Source organism: Salvelinus namaycush, unplaced genomic scaffold, assembly GCF_016432855.1.
Source record: "Salvelinus namaycush isolate Seneca unplaced genomic scaffold, SaNama_1.0 Scaffold468, whole genome shotgun sequence".
NCBI lineage: Eukaryota > Metazoa > Chordata > Actinopteri > Salmoniformes > Salmonidae > Salvelinus > Salvelinus namaycush.
In genome coordinates, this window is record NW_024061162.1 from 12,312 (window position 1) to 28,452 (window position 16,141).

General features: G+C 42.1%; 1 protein-coding gene across 1 annotated transcript in view; it reads left to right on the forward strand.

The window, feature by feature from the left end:
* Nucleotides 1–3,351: 3,351 nt before the first annotated feature.
* Nucleotides 3,352–16,141, forward strand: part of LOC120041446 (major facilitator superfamily domain-containing protein 12-like) — a 19,522-nt gene continuing 6,732 nt past the window's right edge. Inside the window, exons 1-4 of the mRNA XM_038986409.1 lie at nt 3,352–4,206; nt 5,834–6,044; nt 7,379–7,511; nt 13,125–13,352. Of these exons, the coding sequence (XP_038842337.1) occupies nt 3,936–4,206; nt 5,834–6,044; nt 7,379–7,511; nt 13,125–13,352 (843 nt within the window). The 5' untranslated portion in view covers nt 3,352–3,935. The remainder of the gene's footprint in view (nt 4,207–5,833; nt 6,045–7,378; nt 7,512–13,124; nt 13,353–16,141) is intronic.

Consider the following 16,141-nt stretch of genomic DNA (forward strand, 5'->3'; position numbering starts at 1 on the left):
GTGTCATACAGACAGGAACTCCAGAATAGCAGTGTGTCATACAGACAGGAACTCCAGAATAACACAGTGTGTCATACAGACAGGAACTCCAGAATAACACAGTGTGTCATACAGACAGGAACTCCAGAATAACACAGTGTGTCATACAGACAGGAACTCTAGAATAACAGTGTGTCATACAGACAGGAACTCCAGAATAACACAATGTGTCATACAGACAGGAACTCTAGAATAACACAGTGTGTCATACAGACAGGAACTCCAGAATAACACAATGTGTCATACAGACAGGAACTCTAGAATAACACAGTGTGTCATACAGACAGGAACTCCAGAATAACACAATGTGTCATACAGACAGGAAATCTAGAATAACACAGTGTGTCATACAGACAGGAACTCTAGAATAACACAGTGTGTCATACAGACAGGAACTCTAGAATAACACAGTGTGTCATACAGACAGGAACTCTAGAATAACACAGTGTGTCATACAGACAGGAACTCCAGAATAACACAGTGTGTCATACAGACAGGAACTCCAGAATAACACAGTGTGTCATACAGACAGGAACTCCAGAATAGCAGTGTGTCATACAGACAGGAACTTTAGAATAACTGTGTCATACAGACAGGAACTCTAGAATAACACAGTGTGTCATACAGACAGGAACTCTAGAATAACACAGTGTGATACAGACAGGAACTCCAGAATAACACAGTGTGTCATACAGACAGGAACTCCAGAATAACACAGTGTGATACAGACAGGAACTCTAGAATAACACAGTGTGATACAGACAGGAACTCCAGAATAACACAGTGTGTCATACAGACAGGAACTCCAGAATAACACAGTGTGATACAGACAGGAACTCTAGAATAACACAGTGTGATACAGACAGGAACTCTAGAATAACACAGTGTGTCATACAGACAGGAAAGAAATACAGAAATACTGAGGATGGATGTGGTGTCCAACAGTGGCTGGTCTCAGGTACTGAGGACGGATGTGGTGCCCGACAGTGGCTGGTCTCAGGTACTGAGGACGGATGTGGTGCCCGACAGTGGCTGGTCTCAGGTACTGAGGAGGTGTCCAACAGTGGCTGGTCTCAGGTACTGAGGACGGATGTGGTGCCCAACAGTGGCTGGTCTCAGGTACTGAGGACGGATGTGGTGTCTGACAGTGGCTGGTCTCAGGTACTGAGGACGGATGTGGTGCCCGACAGTGGCTGGTCTCAGGTACTGAGGACGGATTGAGAGAAACAGATATTTTATTTCTTCTTTTAAAATTGCACTTTGGAGAAATAAAGAAAACATGGAATTCTGGGATCATTTACTTTTGAGCGGAGTACTATGGTCCCTGGTCAAAAGTAGTGCACTACATAGGGAATAGGAAGACCTATGGGCCCTGGTCAAAAGTAGTGCACTACATAGGGAATAGGAAGACCTATGGGCCCTGGTCAAAAGTAGTGCACTACATAGAGAATAGGGTGCCATTTGGGACAGAAACCTATGTGTTTATGGGTTTTATGTTGCTTGTCCAAATCAGTTACCTGCCAGTTTTAGTTTGTGCCATTTTAAAAGGATTGGACACCTAAAATGACAGAAAATAACATACCCAAATCTAACTGCCTGTAGCTCAGGACCTGAAGCAAGGATATGCATATGCTTGATACCATTTGAAAGGAAACACTTTGAAGTTTGTGGAAATGTTAAATTAATGTAGGAGAATATAAGACATAAGATCTGGTAAAAGAAAATCTGGTAAAAGAAAAACCAAAAAACATTTGATTTTTCCCACTAGATGGCAGCAGTGTGTGTGCTACGTTTCAGATTGATCCAGTGACGCATGGCAATACTGGACAATATTATGTGCCGAATTGGTCAATTGATACATTTTCAAGTACATAACTATAGAGAACATACAAAAATGCTATGGAAATACAACATTTAAGTTTACACACTCCCAGGACTGTCATACATGATGGATCATTAGCTTATACACTAACTTTCACACATCTAGATGGCCGGGCGGGTGGGTGTGGAGCCAGAGACAACAGGGGTTCAAACTGTAAAACCAGGTTCCTACATTTTATTATAAAATGGATTTTATCAAACAAAACTATGCTACATTTTATCTCTGGGACTCTCAGGATGACAAATCAGAGCCAGATTACTGACTCAGTACATTATTTACCTTCAGAGGTGAATGTACCAAACCAGTTGCCGTGATACATTTTTGTTGCTGTTGTGTACTCTCCTCAAACAATAGCATGGTCTTTTTTCACTGTAATAGCTACTGTAAATTGGACAGTGCAGTTAGATTAACTATAATTGAAGCTTTCTGCCCATATAAGACATGTCTATGTCCTGTAAAGTTCGTTGTTACTTACAACTGTCATGCTAGTCACATTAGTGCACGTAAGCTCAACTGACCCGGTGGAGGGACACTGATCCTGTAGAGGTTTTAAAGTAATACTCCTGAGTGGCGCAGCGGTCTAAGACACTGCATCTCAGTGCAAGAGGCATCACTGCAGTCCCTGGTTCGGATCCAGGCCGCATCACATCCGACCGTGATTGGGAGTCCCATAGGGCGGCGCACAATTGGCCCAGCGTCTTCTGGGTTTGGCCGAGGTAGGCCGTCATTGTAAATAAGGATTTGTTCTTAACTGACTTGCCAAGTTAAGTAAAGGTTAAATATAACATATGTCCCATTTCAAAATACAAAACATGTTTAGGCTTTCATATCTTGTCAATTTTCAATATGTATAAGCATTCTCAAAACCTGTTAAAATCTCTGGTATTATCTAGACAGACAGACTTGCATTGTAAAAACAACTTTATCTGGTCGCTTTCCACACAGACCTACGATATTGACATTCTCCTAGTAAAAGTGATGAATAGGTAAGCCAAGGTTATACAGGACAGTCATAATCATTATCTTTATTTCAGACTAAAAACATGGGGAACGCTGACAAAGCTCTTCAGAGTAAAGCATGTGATGAACTCTGACCCTGAGAAATACTTGATCACTGGACTGAATCTAGACTTGAGTGATGAAATCACTTTCAGTATTCAATCACACAGATACTTGTATTTATATTATAGTAGCACAGAAAGCCTATACGTGTAGTTCTAAACTTAAAATCAATCACAAAATAATATAATGAAACGTTTGAACAATGTATCTTATCTGATTTTAAATTGAGAAGAAACAATGTATTACAGATGCAAATGAACTAATGTATCAGGAATGAAGTCATCCCTCTTCCGGGAAAAACATCTGTCAGCATCACGTGGGAGCAGAGCAGACCTGCGTTCCTATTGGTCCAGAACGGGAACGGGGCCTCAGTCTTTCCCTTCATTTCACCGGAACGCTTTCGGCCATTGTTGTTGTCATGTAACATAATCATAGTGTATGTTTATTCCAAAAAATACCGAGGAGGCGAATATCGTTGGAATTCAATCGGTATTATCTCTAATATCGATTACCGAGATATGTATGTGAAACGGATATGTTATGAATGGGGAAGCGGCGAGGCGTTACTTTACTTTAACAAGTTAACCGCGTAACCTGGTTAGGGGGTTGGCTGAGGTAAGGACAGTGGTCGAGGTGTTTTGTTAGGTGCCTGAATATATATCGATTTTTTTTCTCTTCATAACAGTCAGCTGATCGTAAGGAAACTGGCACAATGTTGTGTGATCAGATGGACACGGACATGTTGGGGAATAATGATCTGTACTCACACAAGTAGGACCTAATATTTGTTTTCAATGTGGAATTGTATTTTTGCTTGTTGAGTATTCAGATAACCTATTTGGTCGTATTTAGGCGAACATATTAGGTCATCAAAAGATCTCCAAACAACAATTTGACTATAATTTGTATATATATATTTTTCAGAGAATTACCTAATATTCTCGAAGCAATCATGTCAGACTACACACAGAGGTCTCTGCCTTTTTGTCGGCGGCTGAGTTACGCCGTGGGACACTTTCTGAACGACCTGTGTGCGTCTATGTGGTTCACCTATCTGCTGGTGTACTACCACTCCGTGCTGGGCTTTCAGAACACCTATGCAGGTGTGTTACTGCTGGTGGGGCAGATAGCGGACGGGGTCTGCACACCCCTTATCGGCTACGAGTCGGACCGGACGCCGGGGTGTGGGACATACGGCAAGAGGAAGACATGGCATTTAGTGGGTGAGTGTATACCTGTTTCATATAGGTGCATTGGTTGATTGCTACACTGTAATTATGATAAAATGATGAATTAGTCAAATTATGTAATTTTTGGATCTTACAATTGCCAATGTATGTATTCCGTACCATTCTAGGCCCACAATAAAAGAACAAGAAAGACTATTATAGCTGCCAAGGACATGTGTTGAACTGAACAATTGTCGTCTTGTGACCAAACTTTAAGCTGAGTCATTCATAAGGAAGTTAGTTCACAGCACAGGCCACATCCTACGTTCAGGTGCTGCCAGACAGTTCCCTGGTAGTTTGTGGCAATTCAGGTTACCAGGCAGCTATGTGTTATCAGGTTACCAGGCAGCTATGTGTTATCAGGTTACCAGGCAGCTATGTGCTATCAGGTTACCAGACAGCTATGTGTTATCAGGTTACCAGGCAGCTATGTGTTATCAGGTTACCAGACAGCTATGTGCTATCAGGTTACCAGGCAGCTATGTGCTATCAGGTTACCAGGCAGCTATGTGCTATCAGGTTACCAGGCAGCTATGTGCTATCAGGTTACCAGGCAGCTATGTGCTATCAGGTTACCAGGCAGCTATGTGCTATCAGGTTACCAGGCAGCTATGTGCTATCAGGTTACCAGGCAGCTATGTGCTATCAGGTTACCAGACAGCTATGTGTTATCAGGTTACCAGACAGCTATGTGCTATCAGGTTACCAGACAGCTATGTGCTATCAGGTTACCAGGCAGCTATGTGCTATCAGGTTACCAGGCAGCTATGTGCTATCAGGTTACCAGGCAGCTATGTGTTATCAGGTTACCAGGCAGCTATGTGCTATCAGGTTACCAGACAGCTATGTGTTATCAGGTTACCAGGCAGCTATGTGTTATCAGGTTACCAGACAGCTATGTGCTATCAGGTTACCAGGCAGCTATGTGCTATCAGGTTACCAGGCAGCTATGTGCTATCAGGTTACCAGGCAGCTATGTGCTATCAGGTTACCAGGCAGCTATGTGCTATCAGGTTACCAGACAGCTATGTGCTATCAGGTTACCAGGCAGCTATGTGCTATCAGGTTACCAGGCAGCTATGTGCTATCAGGTTACCAGACAGCTATGTGCTATCAGGTTACCATACAGCTATGTGCTATCAGGTTACCAGACAGCTATGTGCTATCAGGTTCCTCATTCCCCTTTCCTGTGTCTGGGCTGTGACCTCATTCCCCTTTCCTGTGTCTGGGCTGTGACCTCATTCCCCTTTCCTGTGTCTGGGCTGTGACCTCATTCCCCTTTCCTGTGTCTGGGCTGTGACCTCATTCCCCTTTCCTGTGTCTGGGCTGTGACCTCATTCCCCTTTCCTGTGTCTGGGCTGTGACCTCATTCCCCTTTCCTGTGCCTGGGCTGTGACCTCATTCCCCTTTCCTGTGTCTGGGCTGTGACCTCATTCCCCTTTCCTGTGTCTGGGCTGTGACCTCATTCCCCTTCCTGTGCCTGGGCTGTGTCATGTCTTCATAGAGCTAACCTCGCTCCCCTCTTTATTTATTGGGTTCGGAGTAAGATGAGCTTAATGAATGACGAGGCTGCTGTTGGTAAAGTGAGATCCACACAGTAACATCCCCTCCCCCTCTCCAGGTACGGTCAGTGTGCTGATGTCCTTTGCGTTCATCTTTAATCAGTGTGTGGGGTGTGACCAGTACACCTCTCAGTGGGTCAGCCTGACCTACTTCATCCCGTTCATCATCATCTTCCAGTTCGGCTGGGCTGCAACGCAGATCTCACACCTGTCACTCATCCCTGAGCTGGTGTCCTGCGAACACGCCAAGGTGGAGCTCACTGCTTACAGGTAAATAACCAGGATGGAGCTAGGGACCACCAAGGTGGAGCTCACTGCTTACAGGTAAATAACCAGGATGGAGCTAGGGCGGTATACCATATTTTACGATATACCGGTATTAATGCACGAACCGGTTTGGGTTTTTATGTTAGCTTCAATAATGTTATTTTGTATGTTTGGTTTGTTAAATGGGATATGCTGTGTGTAACATCCATTTTTATAGTTTACTTGGCTACTTCAGTCATCTCTCTCCGCTCTCTCTCCATGCCGCTTTCCACACAGACCTAGCCCCGCCCCCTGTCACTCAAGGAGCACGTGTTGTTGCTCGACCACGAGACACGTTCAGTCTGCATGGTCAATCAAATCAAATTTTATTTGTCACATGTGCCGAATACAACAGGTTACAGTTCACCTCACAGTGAAATGCTTAATTACAAGCCCTTAACCTACAATGCAGTTAAGAAAATATTTATAATAATATGCCCATAGAAATAGAGGGGGTGTGGGCACGGCATGTTCCCCAGTGCTGGAAGGGGGACCTGAGTGTTCCCCAGTGCTGGAAGGGGGACCTGAGTGTTCCCCAGTGCTGGAAGGGGGACCTGAGTGTTCCCCAGTGCTGGAAGGGGGACCTGAGTGTTCCCCAGTGCTGGAAGGGGGACCTGAGTGTTCCCCAGTGCTGGAAGGGGGGACCTGAGTGTTCCACAGTGCTGGAAGGGGGACCTGAGTGTTCCCCAGTGCTGGAAGGGGGACCTGAGTGTTCCCCAGTGCTGGAAGGGGGACCTGAGTGTTCCCCAGTGCTGGAAGGGGGGCCTGAGTGTTCCCCAGTGCTGGAAGGGGGGCCTGAGTGTTCCCCAGTGCTGGAAGGGGTGCCTGAGTGTTCCCCAGTGCTGGAAGGGGTGCCTGAGTGTTCCCCAGTGCTGGAAGGGGTGCCTGAGTGTTCCCCAGTGCTGGAAGGGGTGCCTGAGTGTTCCCCAGTGCTGGAAGGGGTGCCTGAGTGTTCCCCAGTGCTGGAAGGGGTGCCTGAGTGTTCCCCAGTGCTGGAAGGGGTGCCTGAGTGTTCCCCAGTGCTGGAAGGGGTGCCTGAGTGTTCCCCAGTGCTGGAAGGGGTGCCTGAGTGTTCCCCAGTGCTGGAAGGGGTGCCTGAGTGTTCCCCAGTGCTGGAAGGGGTGCCTGAGTGTTCCCCAGTGCTGGAAGGGGTGCCTGAGTGTTCCCCAGTGCTGGAAGGGGTGCCTGAGTGTTCCCCAGTGCTGGAAGGGGTGCCTGAGTGTTCCCCAGTGCTGGAAGGGGTGCCTGAGTGTTCCCCAGTGCTGGAAGGAGTTCCACCTCTTGTTCTCCTCTCCCAGGTATGCGTTTACAGTGATGGCCAATATAACAGTGTACGCTGTGGCCTATCTGCTGTTCCACTTCCAGACCGGATCAGATGAGGACCCCTCTCTCACTGAGACCCTTGGGCCCATAGATATCCCTATATTCAGGGTGAGTAGAGCCATACATTACCCCATAGATATCCCTATATTCAGGGTGAGTAGAGCCATACATTACCTCATAGATATCCCTATATTCAGAGCCATAAATTACCTCATAGATATCCCTATATTCAGAGCCATACATTACCCCATAGATATCCCTATATTCAGGGTGAGTAGAGCCATACATTACCTCATAGATATCCCTATATTCAGGGTGAGTAGAGCCATACATTACCTCATAGATATCCCTATATTCAGAGCCATACATTACCCCATAGATATCCCTATATTCAGGGTGAGCAGAGCCATACATTACTCCATAGATATCCCTATATTCAGAGCCATACATTACTCCATAGATATCCCTATATTCAGAGCCATACATTACCTCCTAGATATCCCTATATTCAGGGTGAGTAGAGCCATACATTACCTCATAGATATCCCTATATTCAGGGTGAGTAGAGCCATACATTACCTCATAGATATCCCTATATTCAGGGTGAGCAGAGCCATACATTACCTCATAGATATCCCTATATTCAGGGTGAGTAGAGCCATACATTACCTCATAGATATCCCTATATTCAGCGCCATACATTACCCCATAGATATCCCTATATTCAGGGTGAGCAGAGCCATACATTACTCCATAGATATCCCTATATTCAGAGCCATACATTACCTCATAGATATCCCTATATTCAGGGTGAGCAGAGCCATACATTACACCATAGATATCACTATATTCAGGGTGAGCAGAACCATACATTGCCTCATAGGTATCCCTATATTCAGGGTGAGCAGAGCCATACATTACCTCATAGATATCCCTATATTCAGAGCCATACATTACCTCATAGATATCCCTATATTCAGAGCCATACATTGCCTCATAGATATCCCTATATTCAGGGTGAGCAGAGCCATACATTACCCCATAGATATCCCTATATTCAGGGTGAGCAGAGCCATACATTACCCCATAGATATCCCTATATTCAGGGTGAGCAGAGCCATACATTACTCCATAGATATCCCTATATTCAGAGCCATACATTACCTCATAGATATCCCTATATTCAGGGTGAGTAGAGCCATACATTACCTCATAGATATCCCTATATTCAGGGTGAGTAGAGCCATACATTACCTTATAGATATCCCTATATTCAGGGTGAGTAGAGCCATACATTACCTCATGGATATCCCTATATTCAGGGTGAGCAGAGCCATACATTACCTCATAGATATCCCTATATTCAGGGTGAGTAAAGCCATACATTACCTCATAGATATCCCTATATTCAGGGTGAGTAGAGCCATACATTACCTCATAGATATCCCTATATTCAGAGCCATACATTACCCCATAGATATCCCTATATTCAGGGTGAGCAGAGCCATACATTACTCCATAGATATCCCTATATTCAGAGCCATACATTACCTCATAGATATCCCTATATTCAGGGTGAGCAGAGCCATACATTACCTCATAGATATCCCTATTTTCAGAGCCATACGTTACCTCATAGATATCCCTATATTCAGGGTGAGCAGAGCCATACATTACACCATATATATCCCTATATTCAGGGTGAGCAGAACCATACATTGCCTCATAGATATCCCTATATGCAGGGTGAGCAGAGCCATACATTACCTCATAGATATCCCTATATTCAGAGCCATACATTACCTCATAGATATCCCTATATTCAGGGTGAGTAGAGCCATACATTACCTCATAGATATCCCTATATTCAGAGCCATACATTACCTCATAGATATCCCTATATTCAGGGTGAGTAGAGCCATACATTACCTCATAGATATCCCTATATTCAGGGTGAGTAGAGCCATACATTACCTCATAGATATCCCTATATTCAGGGTGAGTAGAGCCATACATTACCTCATAGATATCCCTATATTCAGGGTGAGCAGAGCCATACATTACCTCATAGATATCCCTATATTCAGGGTGAGTAAAGCCATACATTACCTCATAGATATCCCTATATTCAGGGTGAGTAGAGCCATACATTACCTCATAGATATCCCTATATTCAGAGCCATACATTACCCCATAGATATCCCTATATTCAGGGTGAGCAGAGCCATACATTACTCCATAGATATCCCTATATTCAGAGCCATACATTACCTCATAGATATCCCTATATTCAGGGTGAGCAGAGCCATACATTACCTCATAGATATCCCTATTTTCAGAGCCATACGTTACCTCATAGATATCCCTATATTCAGGGTGAGCAGAGCCATACATTACACCATATATATCCCTATATTCAGGGTGAGCAGAACCATACATTACCTCATAGATATCCCTATATTCAGGGTGAGCAGAGCCATACATTACACCATATATATCCCTATATTCAGGGTGAGCAGAGCCATACATTACCTCATAGATATCCCTATATTCAGGGTGAGTAGAGCCATACATTACCTCATAGATATCCCTATATTCAGGGTGAGTAGAGCCATACATTACCTCATAGATATCCCTATATTCAGGGTGAGCAGAGCCATACATTACACCATATATATCCCTATATTCAGGGTGAGCAGAACCATACATTACCTCATAGATATCCCTATATTCAGGGTGAGCAGAGCCATACATTACACCATATATATCCCTATATTCAGGGTGAGCAGAGCCATACATTACCTCATAGATATCCCTATATTCAGGGTGAGTAGAGCCATACATTACCTCATAGATATCCCTATATTCAGGGTGAGCAGAGCCATACATTACACCATATATATCCCTATATTCAGGGTGAGCAGAGCCATACATTACCTCATAGATATCCCTATATTCAGGGTGAGTAGAGCCATACATTACCTCATAGATATCCCTATATTCAGGGTGAGTAGAGCCATACATTACCTCATAGATATCCCTATATTCAGGGTGAGCAGAGCCATACATTACCCCATAGATATCCCTATATTCAGGGTGAGCAGAGCCATACATTACTCCATAGATATCCCTATATTCAGGGTGAGCAGAGCCATACATTACTCCATAGATATCTCTATTTTCAGGGTGAGCAGAGCCATACATTACCCCATAGATATCCCTATATTCAGGGTGAGCAGAGCCATACATTACCCCATAGATATCCCTATATTCAGGGTGAGCAGAGCCATACATTACCTCATAGATATCCCTATATTCAGAGCCATACATTACCTCATAGATATCCCTATATTCAGGGTGAGCAGAGCCATACATTACCCCATAGATATCCCTATATTCAGGGTGAGCAGAGCCATACATTACCTCATAGATATCCCTATATTCAGAGCCATACATTACCTCATAGATATCCCTATATTCAGGGTGAGTAGAGCCATACATTACCTCATAGATATCCCTATATTCAGGGTGAGTAGAGCCATACATTACCTCATAGATATCCCTATATTCAGGGTGAGTAGAGCCATACATTACCTCATAGATATCCCTATATTCAGGGTGAGTAGAGCCATACATTACCTCATAGATATCCCTATATTCAGGGTGAGTAGAGCCATACATTACCTCATAGATATCCCTATATTCAGGGTGAGCAGAGCCATACATTACCTCATAGATATCCCTATATTCAGGGTGAGTAAAGCCATACATTACCTCATAGATATCCCTATATTCAGGGTGAGTAGAGCCATACATTACCTCATAGATATCCCTATATTCAGAGCCATACATTACCCCATAGATATCCCTATATTCAGGGTGAGCAGAGCCATACATTACTCCATAGATATCCCTATATTCAGAGCCATACATTACCTCATAGATATCCCTATATTCAGGGTGAGCAGAGCCATACATTACCTCATAGATATCCCTATTTTCAGAGCCATACGTTACCTCATAGATATCCCTATATTCAGGGTGAGCAGAGCCATACATTACACCATATATATCCCTATATTCAGGGTGAGCAGAACCATACATTGCCTCATAGATATCCCTATATGCAGGGTGAGCAGAGCCATACATTACCTCATAGATATCCCTATATTCAGAGCCATACATTACCTCATAGATATCCCTATATTCAGGGTGAGTAGAGCCATACATTACCTCATAGATATCCCTATATTCAGGGTGAGTAGAGCCATACATTACCTCATAGATATCCCTATATTCAGGGTGAGTAGAGCCATACATTACCTCATAGATATCCCTATATTCAGGGTGAGCAGAGCCATACATTACCTCATAGATATCCCTATATTCAGGGTGAGTAAAGCCATACATTACCTCATAGATATCCCTATATTCAGGGTGAGTAGAGCCATACATTACCTCATAGATATCCCTATATTCAGAGCCATACATTACCCCATAGATATCCCTATATTCAGGGTGAGCAGAGCCATACATTACTCCATAGATATCCCTATATTCAGAGCCATACATTACCTCATAGATATCCCTATATTCAGGGTGAGCAGAGCCATACATTACCTCATAGATATCCCTATTTTCAGAGCCATACGTTACCTCATAGATATCCCTATATTCAGGGTGAGCAGAGCCATACATTACACCATATATATCCCTATATTCAGGGTGAGCAGAACCATACATTGCCTCATAGATATCCCTATATGCAGGGTGAGCAGAGCCATACATTACCTCATAGATATCCCTATATTCAGAGCCATACATTACCTCATAGATATCCCTATATTTAGAGCCATACATTGCCTCATAGATATCCCTATATTCAGGGTGAGCAGAGCCATACATTACCCCATAGATATCCCTATATTCAGGGTGAGCAGAGCCATACATTACCCCATAGATATCCCTATATTCAGGGTGAGCAGAGCCATACATTACTCCATAGATATCCCTATATTCAGGGTGAGCAGAGCCATACATTACTCCATAGATATCTCTATTTTCAGGGTGAGCAGAGCCATACATTACCCCATAGATATCCCTATATTCAGGGTGAGCAGAGCCATACATTACCTCATAGATATCCCTATATTCAGGGTGAGTAGAGCCATACATTACCTCATAGATATCCCTATATTCAGAGCCATACATTACCCCATAGATATCCCTATATTCAGGGTGAGCAGAGCCATACATTACTCCATAGATATCCCTATATTCAGGGTGAGCAGAGCCATACATTACCCCATAGATATCTCTATTTTCAGAGCCATACATTACCCCATAGATATCCCTATATTCAGAGTGACTAGATCAGGGTTGGTCTCAGATTGTGTTTTGTTTCCTGTACAGTTGATGCAAATTCATGATACAATTTAATCTTGAAAACCTTTTCTTTTAAGAATGTGCGTATGACCACAACCGTTCACGACTCATTATCTTGATGATGATGATGTCATCTTCTTCCTCATGTTTTTTAAAGGAAGTGCTTGTTGAAATGCACTGTAGGCTCATGCTAGACCTTCAGTATGTCATTTGAACACTGTTATTAAAAAGTAAATAACTGTATAACAATATTAGACAACTTCAGGGAGGGATGAAGAGGAGATATTTACGTCCATCCATTTATACTTTTCATTCTCTATTTATTTTTTCTTTCAGAACCTGAGCCTCATCGTGCTGGGTATCGGTGCTCTTTCCTCTGTCCTCTTTCACTTGGGCACACGTGAAGAGCAGAGGGGAGCAGGGGAAGAGAAGAGGGAAGAGGAGGAGGAGGATGAAGAAGAGAAAGGAGAGCGGCGGCCCCTTATCCCTCGCCCTCAGGCTGCCGGCCCTGTCCAGTCGCTGCTGAGGTGGAAATGCTGGCTGAAACAGCCTTCCTTTTATCAGGTAACACTGAAACACACCTGCCATTTTGGATCTGAGTGATTTTTAAGTCCAATTCAACAGTTGGTTGGATTTCAACAGCATTTTGATCTGATAGAGCTTCCGTTCTGGGTTCGATGCTCAGTGTACTTCCAATCAGGATTGCTCTACTTAAATACAGTTTTTTTTAATATGACAAATAAACGGAATATATTTTTGTTGACATTTTGCAGACACAACACTGCTTTGTCTGTTTTCAACCCATGTTAATAGTGGTGTTTTCAACCCATGTTAATAGTGGTGTTTTCAACCCATGTTAATAGTGGTGTTTTTAGTCCATGTTAATAGTGGTGTTTTTAGTCCATGTTAATAGTGGTGTTTTTAGTCCATGTTAATAGTGGTGTTTTTAGTCCATGTTAATAGTGGTGTTTTTAGCCCATGTTAATAGTGGTGTTTTTAGTCCATGTTAATAGTGGTGTTTTTAGCCCATGTTAATAGTGGTGTTTTTAGCCCATGTTAATAGTGGTGTTAATAGTGGTGTTAATAGTGGTGTTTTTAGCCCATGTTAATAGTGGTGTTTTTAGTCCATGTTAATAGTGGTGTTTTTAGCCCATGTTAATAGTGGTGTTTTTAGTCCATGTTAATAGTGGTGTTTTCAGCCCATGTTAATAGTGGTGTTTTTAGCCCATGTTAGTGTTTTTAGTCCATGTTAGTGTTTTTAGTCCATGTTAATAGTGGTGTTTTTAGTCCATGTTAATAGTGGTGTTTTTAGCCCATGTTAATAGTGGTGTTTTTAGTCCATGTTAATAGTGGTGTTTTTAGCCCATGTTAATAGTGGTGTTTTTAGTCCATGTTAATAGTGGTGTTTTTAGTCCATGTTAATAGTGGTGTTTTAGTCCATGTTAATAGTGGTGTTTTTAGTCCATGTTAATAGTGGTGTTTTTAGCCCATGTTAATAGTGGTGTTTTTAGTCCATGTTAATAGTGGTGTTTTTAGCCCATGTTAATAGTGGTGTTTTTAGCCCATGTTGGTGTTTTTAGTCCATGTTAATAGTGGTGTTTTTAACCCATGTTAATAGTGGTGTTTTTAGTCCATGTTAATAGTGGTGTTTTTAACCCATGTTAATAGTGGTGTTTTTAACCCATGTTAATAGTGGTGTTTTTAGTCCATGTTAATAGTGGTGTTTTTAGTCCATGTTAATAGTGGTGTTTTAGTCCATGTTAATAGTGGTGTTTTTAGTCCATGTTAACAGTGGTGTTTTAGTCCATGTTAACAGTGGTGTTTTAGTCCATGTTAATAGTGGTGTTTCTAGTCCATGTTAATAGTGGTGTTTTTAGCCCATGTTAATAGTGGTGTTTTTAGCCCATGTTAATAGTGGTGTTTTAGTCCATGTTAATAGTGGTGTTTTTAGTCCATGTTAATAGTGGTGTTTTTAGCCCATGTTAATAGTGGTGTTTTTAGCCCATGTTATAGTGGTGTTTTAGTCCATGTGGTGTTTTAGCCATGTAACAGTGGTGTTTTAGTCCATGTTAATAGTGGTGTTTTAGTCCATGTTAATAGTGGTGTTTTTAGCCATGTAATAGTGGTGTTTTTAGCCCATGTTGGTGTTTTTAGTCCAGTTAATAGTGGTGTTTTTAACCCATGTTAATAGTGGTGTTTTATGCCATGTTAATAGTGGTGTTTTTAACCCATGTTAATAGTGTGTTTTTTGCCATGTTAATAGGGTGTTTTTAGTCATGTTAACAGTGGTGTTTTAGTCCATGTTAATAGTGGTGTTTCTAGTCCATGTTAATAGTGGTGTTTTTAGCCCATGTAATAGTGTGGTGTTTTAGCCCATGTTAATAGTGGTGTTTTAGTCCCATGTTAATAGTGGTGTTTTTAGTACCATGTTAATAGTGGTGTTTTAGCCCATGTTAATAGTGTGTTTTAGCCCATGTTAATAGTGGTGTTTTTAGCCCATGTTGGTGTTTTTAGTCCATGTTAATAGTGGTGTTTTTTAGCCCATGTTAATAGTGGTGTTTTTTAACCCATGTTAATAGTGGTGTTTTTAGCCCATGTTAATAGTGGTGTTTTTAACCCATGTTAATAGTGGTGTTTTTAACCCATGTTAATAGTGGTGTTTTAACCCATGTAATAGTGGTGTTTTTATCCATGTAATAGTGGTGTTTTAACCATGTTAATAGTGGTGTTTTAGTCCATGTTAATAGTGGTGTTTTTAGTCCATGTTGGTGTTTTTAGTCCATGTTAATAGTGGTGTTTTAGCCCATGTAATAGTGGTGTTTTTAGCCCATGTTAATAGTGGTGTTTTTAGCCCATGTTAATAGTGGTGTTTTTAGCCCATGTTAATAGTGGTGTTTTTAGTCCATGTTAATAGTGGTGTTTTTAGCCCATGTTAATAGTGGTGTTTTCAACCCATGTTAATAGTGGTGTTTTCAACCCATGTTAATAGTGGTGTTTTTAGTCCATGTTAATAGTGGTGTTTTTAGTCCATGTTAATAGTGGTGTTTTTAGTCCATGTTAATAGTGGTGTTTTCAACCCATGTTAATAGTGGTGTTTTTAGCCCATGTTGGTGTTTTAGTCCATGTTAATAGTGGTGTTTTAACCAAATGTTAATAGTGGGTTGTTTTTAACCCATGTTAATAGTGGTGTTTTAGTCATGTTAATAGTGGTGTTTTTAGTCCATGTTAATAGTGGTGTTTTAGCCATGTTAATAGTGGGTTTTTAGTCCATGTTAATAGTGGTGTTTTAGCCATGTTAATAGTGTGTTTTTAGCCCATGTTAATAGTGGGTGTTTTTAGCCCATGTTAATAGT